The 16,697-nt window shown below is 39.5% G+C and overlaps 2 protein-coding genes across 2 annotated transcripts; both read left to right on the plus strand.

Moving 5' to 3' along the window:
• Positions 1 to 63: 63 nt before the first annotated feature.
• On the plus strand, positions 64 to 2,612 carry LOC121323318 (gamma-crystallin M2-like). Its single transcript, XM_041264308.1, has 3 exons — positions 64 to 85; positions 184 to 426; positions 2,277 to 2,612. Exons 1-3 carry the CDS (start codon positions 77 to 79, stop codon positions 2,547 to 2,549), a joined length of 525 nt encoding a protein of 174 aa, XP_041120242.1. The 5' UTR covers positions 64 to 76; the 3' UTR covers positions 2,550 to 2,612.
• A 10,726-nt stretch (positions 2,613 to 13,338) lies between these two features.
• Positions 13,339 to 14,230, plus strand: LOC121323316 (gamma-crystallin M2-like). The gene is made up of 3 exons (XM_041264305.1): positions 13,339 to 13,357; positions 13,447 to 13,689; positions 13,917 to 14,230. Exons 1-3 carry the CDS (start codon positions 13,349 to 13,351, stop codon positions 14,190 to 14,192), a joined length of 528 nt encoding a protein of 175 aa, XP_041120239.1. The 5' UTR covers positions 13,339 to 13,348; the 3' UTR covers positions 14,193 to 14,230.
• Positions 14,231 to 16,697: the final 2,467 nt, after the last annotated feature.

Below are 16,697 nucleotides of genomic sequence, written 5' to 3' on the forward strand. Positions count from 1 at the left end.
CACTGTAAACCCTTTGGACTCTCTATAAAAAGGCACTCTTATTAGAGAGCAGATGGCCAAGCTGTCCACTCCAACCATGGCTAAGGTATTGATTATGAAGTGTAAACTGTAACTCTGTGCCAGCTTCTCCTAACCTTTTTAACTACATCTGACACATCTCATTTCTTCTTGCTTATTTCTTAGATATTCTTCTACGAAGACAAAAACTTTGGTGGTCGTTTCCACGAGTGTAATGAAGATTGCTCCGATCTGAACAGTTACTTCAGCCGCTGCAACTCCATTCGTGTGGAGGGCGGCTGCTGGGTCCTGTACGAGCGCCCCAATTACACGGGGTACCAGTACGTGCTGTCTAGAGGGGAGTACCCTGATTACCAGCGCTGGATGGGATACAATGACTGTGTCAAGTCCTGCCGTGTCTTCCCTAATGTAAGTTGTAAATAACAGAGCAGCAACCGTTTGTAAGTCTGTACACAGTAGATCGAAATCCACACAAATGTATTTCTCTAAGCTTGAATGCTTTTGTTTGAATACTACTTTTTTTTTTTTTTACTATAGAAATACCTGCCATATATATGTTTCTAAGTGTTGGGTGGCACCTCTGATCAAAGGTGTATTTCAGACATACTCTTTGTTGTGTCAGGCCTGCAAGCGAAGTGAGTCGGACCAGTCATACAGAGTGCAAGAGAAACTACTCTCTCAACTTTATTACAGGTAGCCACAGAACACTTAGAAACATATTAGAAGTTTATTCAATTTAAATGAAAAAAAAAACAGATGAAACCGTGATATTACTGCAATGGAGATGTGCCTTGTAATAGTTGTTACAGTGTATAGTGACAGTGGAATCTTCAGGTAACTATGTAAAAACACAAGAACAGATAGTAACACAGAACAGATAACACAAGAACAGACAGTAACACAAGAACAGACAGTAACACAAGTACAGACGGTAACACAAGAACAGACAGTAACACAAGAACAGACAGTAACACAAGTACAGACGGTAACACAAGAACAGACAGTAACACAAGAATAGACAGTAATACAAGAACAGATAACACAAGAACAAACAGTAACACAAGTACAGACAGTAACACAAGAACAGATAACACAAGAACAGACAGTAACACAAGAACAGACAGTAACACAAGTACAGACGGTAACACAAGAACAGACAGTAACACAAGAATAGACAGTAAGACAAGAACAGATAACACAAGAACAAACAGTAACACAAGTACAGACAGTAACACAAGAAGAGATAACACAAGAACAAACAATAACACAAGAACAGACAGTAACACAAGCAAGCTTGGGCCCATCAATTCTCATTTGGGTCTTAACATTGTTATTATTATTGTTAATAATATTGTTATTATTTATTTATTTTGCAGACACCTTTATCCAAGGCAACTTTCAGGTGTTAGAGGGCAGTACAGGGTTACAATGTAAGATTAATATTTAAGTACAGTATGGTTTACAATAAGTGCAGTAATACTACTAGAATACAGCATGAACTAGGATGCAACAATTTAGGATTGCAACAGTTATATCTGCAAAGACATAGTAGTGTCCTACTGCATGGATAACAATACAAAAATAATCAATTAATTATGAAAATAAGTGACAGACCAGCACGTTTAGGAACATATAGCAGTAATGCAGAACACTCTTATTCAAATCTCCACACTGTTAAAACTGTATTTCACATGTTTTGGTAAGTGCCATCTTGGTATTGTGCATTCACAAGGTTATACACAGAAACCTCAAAGTGCTTGACTGCACACAGAGGTCTTTGAGAGGACACACAGATTGGTGCAAACAGCGAAAAAGTAATTTTATACTCTAAACTCAACTATGATTACCTTTGTAACTTAGAAGATATATTTATTTGTGCAGATTTAGATGTTTAATTAGTCACTGATAAAACATAATTAGCACACTTTTCAAATGTCAGAATGTGCTCTGCATATCATTTTGCTCAGGAAAAGATGTCCAGTGGCAGAATCATTTTAACAATCACATCAAAACACACTATATTTCTTTTAATATTCTGAATATTGTCATGTTCATACCAGCCTTTTTGACTGAGCAGAACAAGGCTCGAAATACTAAAATCCAAGATTCTATCCTTCAAAAAGACAAACACAGTAATAATGCAAATCCAGTTTCCACAGACAGGACATACACCCCTGACACCCTGCAATGGATAGCTTCTGTCCGTTTGTTGTACAAAGTTGCCTGAATACATTTTTGTTTTTAATTTGCCACAACAGTACAGTGGCTCCTACAGAATGAAGATCTATGAGCGAGCCAATTTTGAAGGCCAGTCGATGGAGTTCAGTGATGACTGCGAGTCTGTCCATGATCGCTTCCACAACCGTGACATTCACTCCTGCAACGTGATGGACGGCTACTGGACCATGTATGAGTACCCCAGCTACAAGGGAAGACAGTACTTCATGAGGCCCGGAGAGTACCGGAGATTCAGCGACTGGGGGGCAAGCTGTGCCACTGTTGGCTCTTTTAGAAGAATCACAAATTTTTAAGATTTTATTCAATCCTAGCTCACAATGCAAATACAAATTAAAATAAATGTTTAAAATACCTCACTTACTACCCCTGTTTTGTTTTTTCAAATATGAAGACCTGGTTTGCAGGGGATGGGCATGATCGACTGTAACAGATGTGGCTGAGTTAGTACAAGACTGGCCCGCAGGTATAACAGAGAGTATACACATTGACAATGGACCAGTCTTGTTAACTTCCTACACAAGGGATCTGGCCATTTTGTGCAATGATTAAGTGTACTTATTTGGGTAGATCCCACGTTTGTGCAGTGATTGTGTGCTTATTTCAGTAGATCCCATGTTTGTGCAATGATGAAATGCATATTTGGGAAGATCCCAAGTTTGTGCAATGGTTAGAGTGTGTGTATATGTTTCAGGCCATAGACATTTCTTATTTAAAAACCTAAACTTGAAAGATATTCAAAACCCAACAATCTGAAGCACAGAAATCTACAAACATTAAGACGTTCCAACAAATGGAAAAGCAAGTTACTCAGACATCTTTGTTTTAGCTGTTACTATGATATAACCCTAAACAAGAATTTAGTAGCCAGCAGAATTAGATTTTCTGTCTTTATCTAAACATTCCTATAAGTTGCCTCATTCTAGCCTGGATGCCTATTATCTGGTATGTGATCTCCTCATCCAGATTGCCTGTGCTGAATCTGATTGACATGGGAATGGAATCAAGCTCCTCCTGTGTTTGACAGGATCCCACAGCCCGGAGGTCAGGCCCACACAGCAGAACTCTGTACCCACACTGGATACTGCGTCTGCAACGGACCTGAGAAGCCTCAGTGAACAATAAGAATTACAAGTCTAACAGCTGATAATATTGTCAAGAGCTGAAAAGCAGGACCTGTATCCCACATTTAAAAAAAAAAGAAATAATGCAGTGCTGGTTGGTAGTTTAGGATTAGGTTATAGTTTCTTGAGCCAGGAGTCATCCTGAAGCAACACTATCTGGACTTACACACAGCACCAGTCCTGCCATATTCTCCTGACTTGTACCAAATCAAATCCTTGTGAGATGATATTAGAAGATGCAGTACATCTCCACACTCCATGTGAGCTACCTATGTCCAGATGCATGGCTAACACTACAGTCGATTCATTTCCATACTCTAACGTTTCTTGCCATAGTAAAAGTTTATAACTTTTGTTCAGGAGGAAGGACTGCCCCCACACTCAATGCATTGTCTACTAACCAATCATTGAGATTATGAATAACCCTGACACTTACCCCTTTATTTAACCCTACGCAACTGATTCACATCCATCCATCTTCCCCAATTGCTACCCCTGTCCCCCTCCACCCCCTTGGTTAAATTACCAGGGAGGTGAGGGAGGTCTTCCTTGCGCAGCTGGACAGATGGTGGGCCCTTAAACCAAGTGGGTATGAAGGTCAATTGATTCTGTATCATACTCTATAATCATCAATAAAAATATAATTATTCTCAAATTGTGTCTAGGGGGTGTTTGTGCTCTAAAAAGCATGAAACCTGCTTTGAAAGGCTGTGTATCTCTATTGCAGCTGGTAACACCCTGGCTGCTCTATTACAGTGCACTGGAAGGGCCTGTAGAACTGAAAACTATTTTTTCAGCTGTAAGGACAGTAATGACGTGGAGAGCTCTATGTGACTAAGACACTGATTTTCATTGTTCTCATCACACTGACTGCAAATTATACGCTACTTATGTTTTAACATTAAATTGATAAACTCAGTGAAGATGTTAAAACTTCTATATTAAGCCATACAGATAAATAAAATAAGGAAATGCATTAATAAGTTATAAGTTAGTTTCATTTTATAGGCACCTTTTTCAGAGGTTGACGAGGGTTCCAGTTGGGTTTGGAGCTGGACTGGGGTGTTTACACTTCAATCTGTGTATCTTTGGATTTTTCTTATTCATACACTGATTGGCTGCAGACAACACGGCTCGACAATGTTTGTTTGTTGGTTGGTTTTTGTTAGGTACAGTTTCCTCGTAACTGAAGACACTATATTCTGGGTGATGTAGTTGTTAGTATAAATTTTAGGGGGAGGCGGGAGAGGAGGCAGACAAGCAGTGAAGCAAAATTGCTATGCACATTTTTACACAGGTACACTGCTTGTCTGCCTCCCCCTTGACTGACATAATCCTAACCCTAACCCTAACCCTAAACCTAACCCTAACCCTAACCCTAACCTTAACCCTAAACCTAACCCTAACCCTAACCCTAACCCTAACCCTAACTCTAACCCTAACCCTAACCCTAACCCTAACCTAACCCTAACCCTAACCCTAACCCTAACCCTAACCCTAACCCTAACCCTAACCATAACCCTAACCCTAACCCTAAATCTAACTTTAACCCTAACCCTAACCCTAACCCTAACCTAACCCTAACCCTAACCCTAACCTAACCCTAATCCCAACCCCAACCGTAACCCTAACCCTACTCCTAACCCTAACCCTAACTCTGCTTAAATGTAAATGTTTTTTCACCTCTCAGACTACTTTAACAGTGTCAAAGGATTTTGGTTTTGTTTAGACCTCTATTTTGTGGAAGGCGTTCTGGTAATTTAATTTGTTGTGCAGCCATTTTGGAAATTGTCTTGTGTACACATTTTTTTATACAGCTCTGCACAGTTTGTTTCATATATACTGTACAAAATAGAGATGAAGGAAAGACATGGATTCTGACCTGCAAACAGCTGTTCAATTCTGGATCTATTCTGCTGAGAATCTATGTATGCCAAACATAGAAATGTAATTATTTATGAAAGGTTTTTAAACATACATATACTAATATTATTGTGTTTAAACATATATTGCGAAGCTGACTTATAGCTGTGGGCTTATTTAAATAACAATACTTTGTTTGTCCAGCAGTGATATATAAAAAGCGGTGCAAACGTGAGTTTAGTGCATTGGGCATTCAAATACAATTGCTATAAAGATTGTTCCTGTTCATAACTGAATATTGAATATGTGTTCACTATGCCACGCTGCTTTGTAAAGTATTTTGAGATTCCATACTGTCTAAAAAAGGCATTATTGTGTATTACAAAGTTATTTTTAAAATTATAAGAGTGCGTACACAAATTAGTGAAAACCTAATTCAACATGACGATTCATGAGGAATGTGGAAATCTGCTATGGAGGGTTAAGTGTCAATGCAAACCTGGGAAATGCCGACCATGTCATTAAAGTAGTTTATTTTTTCTTCTTTAAAACAGTACAGGGGATCTTACAGAATGAAAATTGACGAGAAACCAGACTTCAGTGGCAATACGATGGAGTTCAAGAATGACTGAGCTTGCGTCTCTGTCCGCTTCCACCACCGGTTCATCTATTCCTGCAGCGTGGTGAATGGCTCCGGGCTCCTGAGTATCCCATCTACAGAGGGACGGAGTATATCTTGAGGCCTGGAGAGTGCAGGCAATATCGGGGCTGGTGTGCCACTAGTGCAACTGTTGGCTCTGTCAGACGTGTAACGGACAGTTATTAAAATCTGATGCGTATTCTTGTACTGGACAGAACGATCTTTAATAGGAATGTTTCTGATCTTTGATGCAGCTGGTGTCTTTTTCTTTGAAGACATTTTTAAGAAAGTGAGCAGCTCTATGCAATGTGTTCAATCATTTACCAGAAGCAAACTAAAGGACTGCCTAGTTCCTAAATGAGTGTAGCAGGCAGTGCGTCAATAAGGCAAACACTTGTTGGATTTATATATACACTATTCTTTCAGAAATGGGAATTTTTATGTGGTACATATTACAAGGCAATGGGTAAATTTCACAGAAATCTTGAAATCCGTGATAACCATCAAAAAAAAAAAAAAAAAAATACAGCCTTATTTATAATACATACTTAAATGTTAACTGCACTGAATGATATACTGAAATAAAACTATGAGAACAAATTGAATAGGAACCAGTTGTGTGTTATTTCCCAGTTTTAGGGCGACATGCAGGCCTACTGTAAAGAGTTTTACAATAAAGCACATTGATTGTTCACCTTCCCAGTCTTTCTAGATAAAGGTAACTGTCGCAAATAATGCTGAATCAGCTAGGCTGGTCAGTAAAACATTGAATCCTTTTGTATGGAGAATCTCATTAGCTAAGGCTCATGGTTCATCAGCTGATTCAGATTCAGCTGTATTGAGTTTGCCCACTAATGATGATAAACAAACTACAAGTTAGGTGCCTGCTGATATGAAAAACAGTAAGTTTTGGCCCCCTACTGTATTCTGGATGAATGGCATCCCTTCTAAAGTGACCTTGTGCGAGCAGAAAGAAGTGTATAGTAACAATGTGTACAGATCCAGAACTATTGTACATGGTGCAGAAGTAACCCTGACACATAAATTAAAACATAATCCTCTTGTTAATTGTGCATGTAGTATGTGCCAAAGCAAGTCATCAGTGACTGGGCTCAGACTTTGTCTGGCATGCAGTCATTTGGCTAAACACTGTAGAATCTTGTTTGAATGCAATGATTCTGTAGATGTTTCTTTCTCTCATTTAAATGTAAACCCAAAAAGATTTTAAGAGGATTGAATGCATGAGTTGTGAAAGGGTCACTTAGTAAAATGGAACCATCTGGGAAAATTAGAATGTGAGGAAGGTGTCCCTACTAAGCGTGTACAAGTGTCTTGTAGGTACGAAGTAAAGGCCATGGCGACTCACACCTGTGATGCGAGACGATGGATTCGAGAGCCTATTGTCGTGTTCACTGAGCCTGCCTGAGTCGAACCTGAGACCGAAGTGGAGTCTTGTTGGGAGTGAGCTGAAACCCCGGACATGGATTGGAGAATTTAAAATGAAATGTATTAATGTAATAATATGTGTTACAATCCTTTCTATTGTTTGTATAATCTTTAGTTTGGAAAATTGTGCAAGTGTGTAATCAAAAGTAACGCGTAATGCTGTTTTAATTCTTAATTGTGAAACTTATGTATTTTCTTTATATAAAATCATGCAGTAGAAGCTGGTATAGTTTGATACAAGTGGCCAGTTTTTAGGCAGTTTCTTATCAAGATGGGCTTGATTCCCAAATGCAAGTTTCTGCAGCACCCTTTTTAGCCTAACAAAATGTTGTTAAATGTTGAAATAAAGTTTAATATGCTTGCTTTTTATTATAAACTATTTGTGCGTGTAAGACCATATGCTTAACACTGCCTGTTATAATAATATACATGAAATTGTTTCTCTTCAAGATAGGTTCGCATTTAAAATAGTTAGTAATCGTGTTCTATAGGGAGGAAACTGTCTAGTTTGACTATGAGTTAAAAGATGATGCAACATAAAGAGATGTTGTTTGAAATATAAAATAAGAAGCTTAAAAAGTCATTTTAAGAAAAAGAATAGAAGATGGGTTTTAAGAAAGTAAAAACTTTATAACTTGCTGTGAGCCTGTCTTGAAGTCGTGCCAGAAAGTAAAGGGATAGTTGGCATGAAGAGCGGAGTTCTCTTATCTAACAGCGTCAAGGTTAGAGTGTCTTCTCACCATAGAAAAATTGGAAAAAACCTTGATTATCGCTGGAAATTGGAAAGCTCAGCACACAACTAGAAAACTGGTTTTAGCTGTTTTTTGTGCAGCTGAAAAAAATAGGAGGTCTTCCGCAGTTCAGCTGAATTCGTGCTGTTAGGAAACTCATAGGACAGAGACATTACAAACTTACACTTAAATAAAAAACAAATAGATTATCCATGGAGAGAAACTATATTGGGAAAAACATAAGATGGAAGCTCCCTATAATATCTGTTAAGCACACACCTGTAAAGAGAGAAGGAAAACTAATTTGAAGAATAGAATGGCATGAGGGAATATATTATTAGACATTAATACATATAATCAATATAATCATAACTAATAGTGTTGTATATATTTCAGACAACACTCATATATTCAAAATAATATTATTTTCTTTGTTTCACCTAGCTTTTTCGATAGAGGAGGGGTCGAGAAATGAACGGGTGAGATCATGATCGGATGTGTAGACCAGGTGTCATATCTTGAAAAATTGCTGACACAAGGCTCTAAATTTTTAGGCTGTTGTGTGCCAAAGAGATAAGAATTTGACTTGATAAAGATTCTCCATGTATTCCTATGGAGACGAATCCTATAAAACCTCACACTTTTCGCGAAGGGGTACCACATTCAAGACCTTTGCTTGACAGGGTGAAGTGGTCCATCACTTGCAGATCTCCACCAGACTGATTCCTTTGTTCACGCTACTTTTCCTTATAATAGGAGGTAAGCATATTACTAACATTGTTATATCTTACATGTATTGGTTGCATTGCTATAAGGTTTTGAAACTATGTTTTGGTTTTGAGAGAGTGTTATATTGAATGAAACTGAAATATAGAATTGGGTGCTTATAAACTGCTTGTGTTGGAATTTGGAGGTCTGATCAACCTACCTTTTTCCAAATATTAAAAGCATTTTAATAAACCGAAGGAGCATTGCTCTGATTCGTAAAACTTAAAATAACTGAGTCTTGAGTGTCTTTCTTTTTGATTAAATAAAGGTTATATGAACATACTTACAGCTCGTCCAGTGCTCGAACATAAACCACTAGGAGTTTATAACATCTCTGTCCTCCTAACGTCTCCCCTGAGTTAAGAGTGTGTGCAGAGTAAACAGAAAATAAATAAGACCGAATAAAAAGAGAACGTGAAAATCTGCAAAACTCAGCAGACGTGACAGAACCCTTTTTTAAGCTGATTCTATTTCAAAAGAAGATGGTGCTGTAAAACAAAAGGGCCTTATTGAAAACAAACAAAAGACGGTAAATGTATTCTAAACCCCAGCAAAGGCATTCATAATCAGCACATTCAACAGTTTGCATTGCATTCGTAATCAGCACATTCATCAGTTTGCATTGCATTCGTAATCAGCACATTCATCAGTTTGCATTGCATTCGTAATCAGCACATTCAACAGTTTGCATTGCATTCGTAATCAGCACATTCAACAGTTTGCATTGCATTCGTAATCAGCACATTCATCAGTTTGCATTGCATTCGTAATCAGCACATTCATCAGTTTGCATTGCATTCGTAATCAGCACATTCATCAGTTTGCATTGCATTCGTAATCAGCACATTCATCAGTTTGCATTGCATTCGTAATCAGCACATTCATCAGTTTGCATTGCATTCGTAATCAGCACATTCGTTGCATTGTGATTCCTGCTGTAGTACAAATACAATCACATTGATAACTGTTAGGTATCCAAGGATGACTTTCAATATGGGAATGATTCAAATATAATATTGTTCTTCTTTTTGCTTGCAAGAACATGCATAACATATCAATAAATACAGGTCAAAACATACTGTAGTTGTTGTTTTGTATCACTGATATACCCATACTGTATGTTGGACATTACATGTTCATATGTTGTAAGCATTGTACATTTGAGTTTTTATATGTTAATATTTTGATCACTTTTTTTCAAAGAGCAGATTGAAACACCTTGGCTGCTGCTATTTGGTGCCTCATGGCAGAAACGCTGTTACCTGGATGCTGCGAGTACTATGAAAACAGAAAATACCCTGAAAGCTATATCTGTAGTGACAACGGTAAAGATGTACTGAGTGTTGCCCACAATCTGGCAATGCAAACTGAATCTAAACACAGTGAGTGCTGCTCACAAACTGAATCTAAACACAGTGAGTGCTGCTCACAGTCTGAATCTAAACACAGTGAGTGCTGCTCACAGTCTGAATCTAAACACAGCGAGTGCTGCTCACAGTCTGAATCTAAACACAGTGAATGCTGCTCACAATCTGAATCTAAACACAATGAGTGCTGCTCACAGTCTGAATCTAAACACAGTGAGTGCTGCTCACAGTCTGAATCTAAACACAGTGAGTGCTGCTCACAGTCTGAATCTAAACACAGTGAGTGCTGCTCACAAACTGAATCTAAACACAGTGAGTGCTGCTCACAGTCTGAATCTAAACACAGTGAGTGCTGCTCACAAACTGAATCTAAACACAGTGAGTGCTGCTCACAAACTGAATCTAAACACAGTGAGTGCTGCTCACAGTCTGAATCTAAACACAGTGAGTGCTGCTCACAGTCTGAATCTAAACACAGTGAGTGCTGCTCACAGTCTGAATCTAAACACAGTGAGTGCTGCTCACAAACTGAATCTAAACACAGTGAGTGCTGCTCACAGTCTGAATCTAAACACAGTGAGTGCTGCTCACAAACTGAATCTAAACACACTGAGTGCTGCTCACAATCTGAATCTAAACACAGCGAATGCTGCTCACAGTCTGAATCTAAACACAGTGAGTGCTGCTCACAATCTGAATCTAAACTCAGTGAGTGCTGCTCACAAACTGAATCTAAACACAGTGAGTGCTGCTCACAATCTGAATCTAAACACAGTGAGTGCTGCTCACAAACTGAATCTAAACACAGTGAGTGCTGCTCACAAACTGAATCTAAACACAGTGAGTGCTGCTCACAAACTGAATCTAAACACAGTGAGTGCTGCTCACAAACTGAATCTAAACACACTGAGTGCTGCTCACAATCTGAATCTAAACACTGTGAGTGCTGCTCACAATCTGAATCTAAACACAGTGAGTGCTGCTCACAAACTGAATCTAAACACAGTGAGTGCTGCTCACAATCTGAATCTAAACACACTGAGTGCTGCTCACAATCTGAATCTCAGTATTCACTCATCTTGTTGTTACTCTTAGATTTGTGTCGCTCACAACGAGTGTTGTGACTTAGATTTGTGTCGCTCACACGAGTGTCACAGCTTCTGAATCTATGAGCAGCACTTTAGATTCAGTTTGTGAGCAGCACTCAGTGTGTTTAGATTCAGTTTGTGAGCAGCACTCGCTGTGTTTAGATTCAGATTGTGAGCAGCACTCAGTGTGTTTAGATTCAGTTTGTGAGCAGCACTCACTGTGTTTAGATTCAGACTGTGAGCAGCACTCACTGTGTTTAGATTCAGTTTGTGAGCAGCACTCGCTGTGTTTAGATTCAGTTTGTGAGCAGCACTCACTGTGTTTAGATTCAGTTTGTGAGCAGCACAGTGAGTGCTGCTCACAAACTGAATCTAAACACAGTGAGTGCTGCTCACAAACTGAATCTAAACACAGTGAGTGCTGCTCACAAACTGAATCTAAACACAGTGAGTGCTGCTCACAATCTGAATCTAAACACAGTGAGTGCTGCTCACAGTCTGAATCTAAACACAGTGAGTGCTGCTCACAATCTGAATCTAAACACAGTGAGTGCTGCTCACAATCTGAATCTAAACACAGTGAGTGCTGCTCACAAACTGAATCTAAACACAGTGAGTGCTGCTCACAATCTGAATCTAAACACAGTGAGTGCTGCTCACAAACTGAATCTAAACACAGTGAGTGCTGCTCACAGTCTGAATCTAAACACAGTGAGTGCTGCTCACAAACTGAATCTAAACACAGTGAGTGCTGCTCACAATCTGAATCTAAACACAGTGAGTGCTGCTCACAAACTGAATCTAAACACAGTGAGTGCTGCTCACAATCTGAATCTAAACACAGTGAGTGCTGCTCACAATCTGAATCTAAACACAGTGAGTGCTGCTCACAAACTGAATCTAAACACAGTGAGTGCTGCTCACAAACTGAATCTAAACACAGTGAGTGCTGCTCACAGTCTGAATCTAAACACAGTGAGTGCTGCTCACAAACTGAATCTAAACACAGTGAGTGCTGCTCACAAACTGAATCTAAACACAGTGAGTGCTGCTCACAATCTGAATCTAAACACAGTGAGTGCTGCTCACAAACTGAATCTAAACACAGTGAGTGCTGCTCACAATCTGAATCTAAACACAGTGAGTGCTGCTCACAAACTGAATCTAAACACAGTGAGTGCTGCTCACAAACTGAATCTAAACACACTGAGTGCTGCTCACAATCTGAATCTAAACACTGTGAGTGCTGCTCACAATCTGAATCTAAACACAGCGAGTGCTGCTCACAAACTGAATCTAAACACAGTGAGTGCTGCTCACAATCTGAATCTAAACACAGCGAGTGCTGCTCACAGTCTTAATCTAAACACAGTGAGTGCTGCTCTCAGACTGTCACCAAATGCAAGGAGTGCTCATAAAGATGTACCTGTAGTTAGAACAGGTATGACAATAACTGCTGAAACTAATTGCTTTGTATTTTTAGAGTGACACGTGCAACTTCCATCAGCTTTCTTAGTACAACTCAATATTTGAGCAACAAATTACTCAGAACTACTGCAATTATCATAAAAAGGTCATGCTTCTTTGGTTTTACACACTATGACTTAAATGAAGAAACAATCTGAGATTTATAAGTCTTTTGAATGTGTCTTTTTGGTATTTTTGACAATTTGCAAACAGATTTGAATGGATTTCTTCTTCCCTTTTTTTTAATTAACAGCATTTAGCTGGTAACCATGAGTTGGCTAATAAGACTTATGTTATGTCAGGTATTTTATGTAATTAACAAGCATCCCCCCACTTGAAATGAATACAGTGCTATGGAATCCTTTATAACTAATATTTCAATGCTACCCAGAGAACATTCTTTTCTTAAGCACAACAAAAAGTATGCTTATATTGTAACATTACAGTTATGCATTATTTTGTGACACTGTAGAGCAAACCATGTGGTGCCAATTCATCAGTTTAAGTCATTTGAATAACAACAAAGTCAGCTTTGCTTTAGAGTATAAAAAGCACCAGCAGCACTGTACTTGTCAGAGTGAATCTCAGCAATAAAACCAACATGTCAAAGGTGAGGGTTTTAGAAAACTTTTTGAATATTTCAGTCCTGACTATAAATGCACAGCACAAATAATAAACATTACTTTCTTATTCCTGCAGATCATTTTCTACGAGGACAGGAACTTCCAGGGCCGCCACTATGAGTGCAGCAGCGACTGTGCTGACCTGCACTCCTACTTCAGCCGCTGTAACTCCGTCCGTGTGGAGAGCGGCTGCTGGATGATGTACGAGCGCCCCAATTACATGGGGTACCAGTACTTCATGAGAAGGGGAGAGTACCCCGATTACCAGCGCTGGATGGGGTTCAATGACTCCGTCAGGTCCTGCCGCATGATCCCTCAGGTATGTTTATATTTTTTTACATTATTGCATTGACATTTTGTGCAATACGTTTAAGACAAGGTAATGCATCTTGTTTCAACTGTAGTGCTTAAAAGTTTGCCAGTTCAAAATGTAAATCATAACAGGTAGCCATGCAATGTTTGATCACAGGTAGCCAAGCAATGTTTGAATTGAATCTCCTCTAACAATAACATGAATGCTTTCTAATGTAATTATTTATGTAACAGCATAGGGGATCCTACAGGATGAAGATCTATGAGAGAGAAAACTTTGGAGGCCAGTCGATGGAGTTCATGGATGACTGCGAGTCTGTCTCCGATCGTTTCCGCTACCAAGACATTCACTCCTGCAATGTGATGGACGGCTACTGGATCATGTATGAGCAGCCCAACTACAGAGGAAGACAGTACTTCATGAGGCCCGGAGAGTACAGGAGATACAGTGACTGGGGAGGCATAAGCTCCAGGATTGGGTCCTTCAGACGCGTCATGGACTCCTGCTAACTTTAAACCATTTGTTTCTGACTTATAAATAAGTTGTAGAAAATAAATATTTAACAACTTTAAAATACTGTATTGCTGTGTCATTCGTTTTAGTTTATGGTCTGACATACATGAAGGAGGTGCTATCCAGGGTGTTGAAACCCACTGTCTTACAATGCTATTGCCAAATTGCCACAGCTTCCTGGCTCTAATCACTTCTTGTGTTGTAGACCAATCTCGCACCATGGCATCAGCCCATGTGATCAGAGCAAAGGAATCAGGAAGCATTTTATGTACTGTCAACTTGAAGAGCAGCACAGTCCTGTTATAATTATGAAATCTATGTTAAAAAGCTAGGAATGCGGCTGTTTTCAAACTTTTGAACTGACACAGCATGTTAAATGTTGTCACATTTGGATTTCCACCCTGTAATGAAATCTTCCCTTGGTCGGGTAACATGAGAGGGTCCATCACACGAGAGAAGGGGTCCTCGAAGACAGCAAGGTGCTAGACAGCCGCAGGCAATATTGCAACAGCTGTGTTTCGTTTATTTCAGCACAGGGTAAAGCAGGTTCCTTGTAGAATAATGCATTAATGTACTTATTCCTTCACATATTTCCACTTCCAGAGCTCATCTTTTCCATTACACCCCTATGGGTTGAAGCACTCCCTCTATCTGCACATGCTCACTGCCAAGGTGGAAATACATAACCCCTCTTAAAGGGGCCTCATCCTGCTACTGCAGAGTCATCACAACCTCACATTCTAGGACACAATCCAGGACATAAATGAACTGTTTTATGGAAAAGGTATTTTACAACAATTGTGCACTCTGCTACTCAGTGCGAGGTGCACACATTTAACACACGTGTTGTCTTCTCAAGCAGTGATTTCCTCTTCTCTGGGGCAGGGCTGTCTGGAAACAAGGCCAGTGAATGTATAAAGACTTGCGTCCGCCGCTGGACAAGCTGCAGCCTCTATTGGATTCTAATGAGCTCAAAAAGCGCTCCTTCACTTGCTTGTGATTATTATTTAATGCATGCCTGGTTTCGACTCAAATCTTTCAGTGGAGCTTCATAAAACAATGTGTGCACACAAAGCTAATGAATTATGATGTTTACATCCAAACAAGCAAAGTATTTCCTTTAATGGCAAAACATGTTCTGAGCCTGAAAGTTGGTTGGACACCATATACAGTTGTGACCCAAAAACTGGGTAAATGAACTGCAGTTCTAGCCCTTCCACTCCTGGTCCAACCTTGCTCTGAATTGTTCAATTGAACCCATTAAACCTCCATTCAGAACCTGAAGTAGTTAATTATATTATTTGACCTGTTAAACTTGGAGTGGAATTGCCCTCCAGGACCGTGATTGGACAGCCCCAGATTAAACAAAACAAAACTAATTAAATAAAAGTAGCATAGAAGTGGCCATAAGGATTAAGTAGGAAAATAAGAAAGTTTCTGGACCCCTAGGAGCCAATCACAATCTGCTCAGCTCAACTTACAATGAAGAAAAAAGGGAAACCTTACCCTACAGTTTAGAGTTTGCTGATTAAGTGACGACAAATTCCCATGAGATACCTTTTCCGCCTTCCTAAGGAAATTTGGACCGATCATTGTAAACAAGACCACGGACTTTCACTGCCTGGGCAGTCTAAAGGATCAAACGCACCTGGGAAAACACAACTTTTTTGGACATTCTGAGTGGATAAGGAAAAGGCTGGGGTCAGTTTTGATCATTCAGTGAGACACCTTTCCCTGCTTCAGTGGAGTGAGACAAGCCCTGCTTCAAGGACAAAGACAACTTTCATTGCTTCAGTGAAAGTAGCATAGAAGTGGCCATAAGGATTAAGTAGGAAAATAAGAAAGTTTCTGGACCCCTAGGAGCCAATCACAATCTGCTCAGCTCAACTTACAATGAAGAAAAAAGGGAAACCTTACCCTACAGTTTAGACACCTTTCATTGCTTCAGTGAGGATCATTCAGTGAGACACCTTTCACTGCTTCAGTGAGGATCATTCAGTGAGACACCTTTCACTGCTTCAGTGAGGATCATTCAGTGAGACACCTTTCACTGCTTCAGTGAGGATCATTCAGTGAGACACCTTTCACTGCTTCAGTGAGGACCATTCAGTGAGACAACTTTCACTGCTTCAGTGAGGATAATTCAGTGAGATACCTTTCACTGCTTCAGTGAGGATCATTCAGTGAGACAACTTTCACTGCTTCAGTGAGGATCATTCAGTGAGACACTTTTCACTGCTTCAGTGAGGACCATTCAGTGAGACACCTTTCACTGCTTCAGTGAGGATAATTCAGTGAGACAACTTTCACTGCTTCAGTGAGGATAATTCAGTGAGACACCTTTCACTGCTTCAGTGAGGATAATTCAGTGAGACAACTTTCACTGCTTCAGTGAGGATCATTCAGTGAGACAACTTTCACTGCTTCAGTGAGGATCATTCAGTGAGACAACTTTCACTGCTTCAGTGAGGATCATTCAGTGAGACAACTTTCACTGCTTC

Source organism: Polyodon spathula, chromosome 11, assembly GCF_017654505.1.
Source record: "Polyodon spathula isolate WHYD16114869_AA chromosome 11, ASM1765450v1, whole genome shotgun sequence".
In the NCBI taxonomy this organism is placed as follows: Eukaryota; Metazoa; Chordata; class Actinopteri; order Acipenseriformes; family Polyodontidae; genus Polyodon; species Polyodon spathula.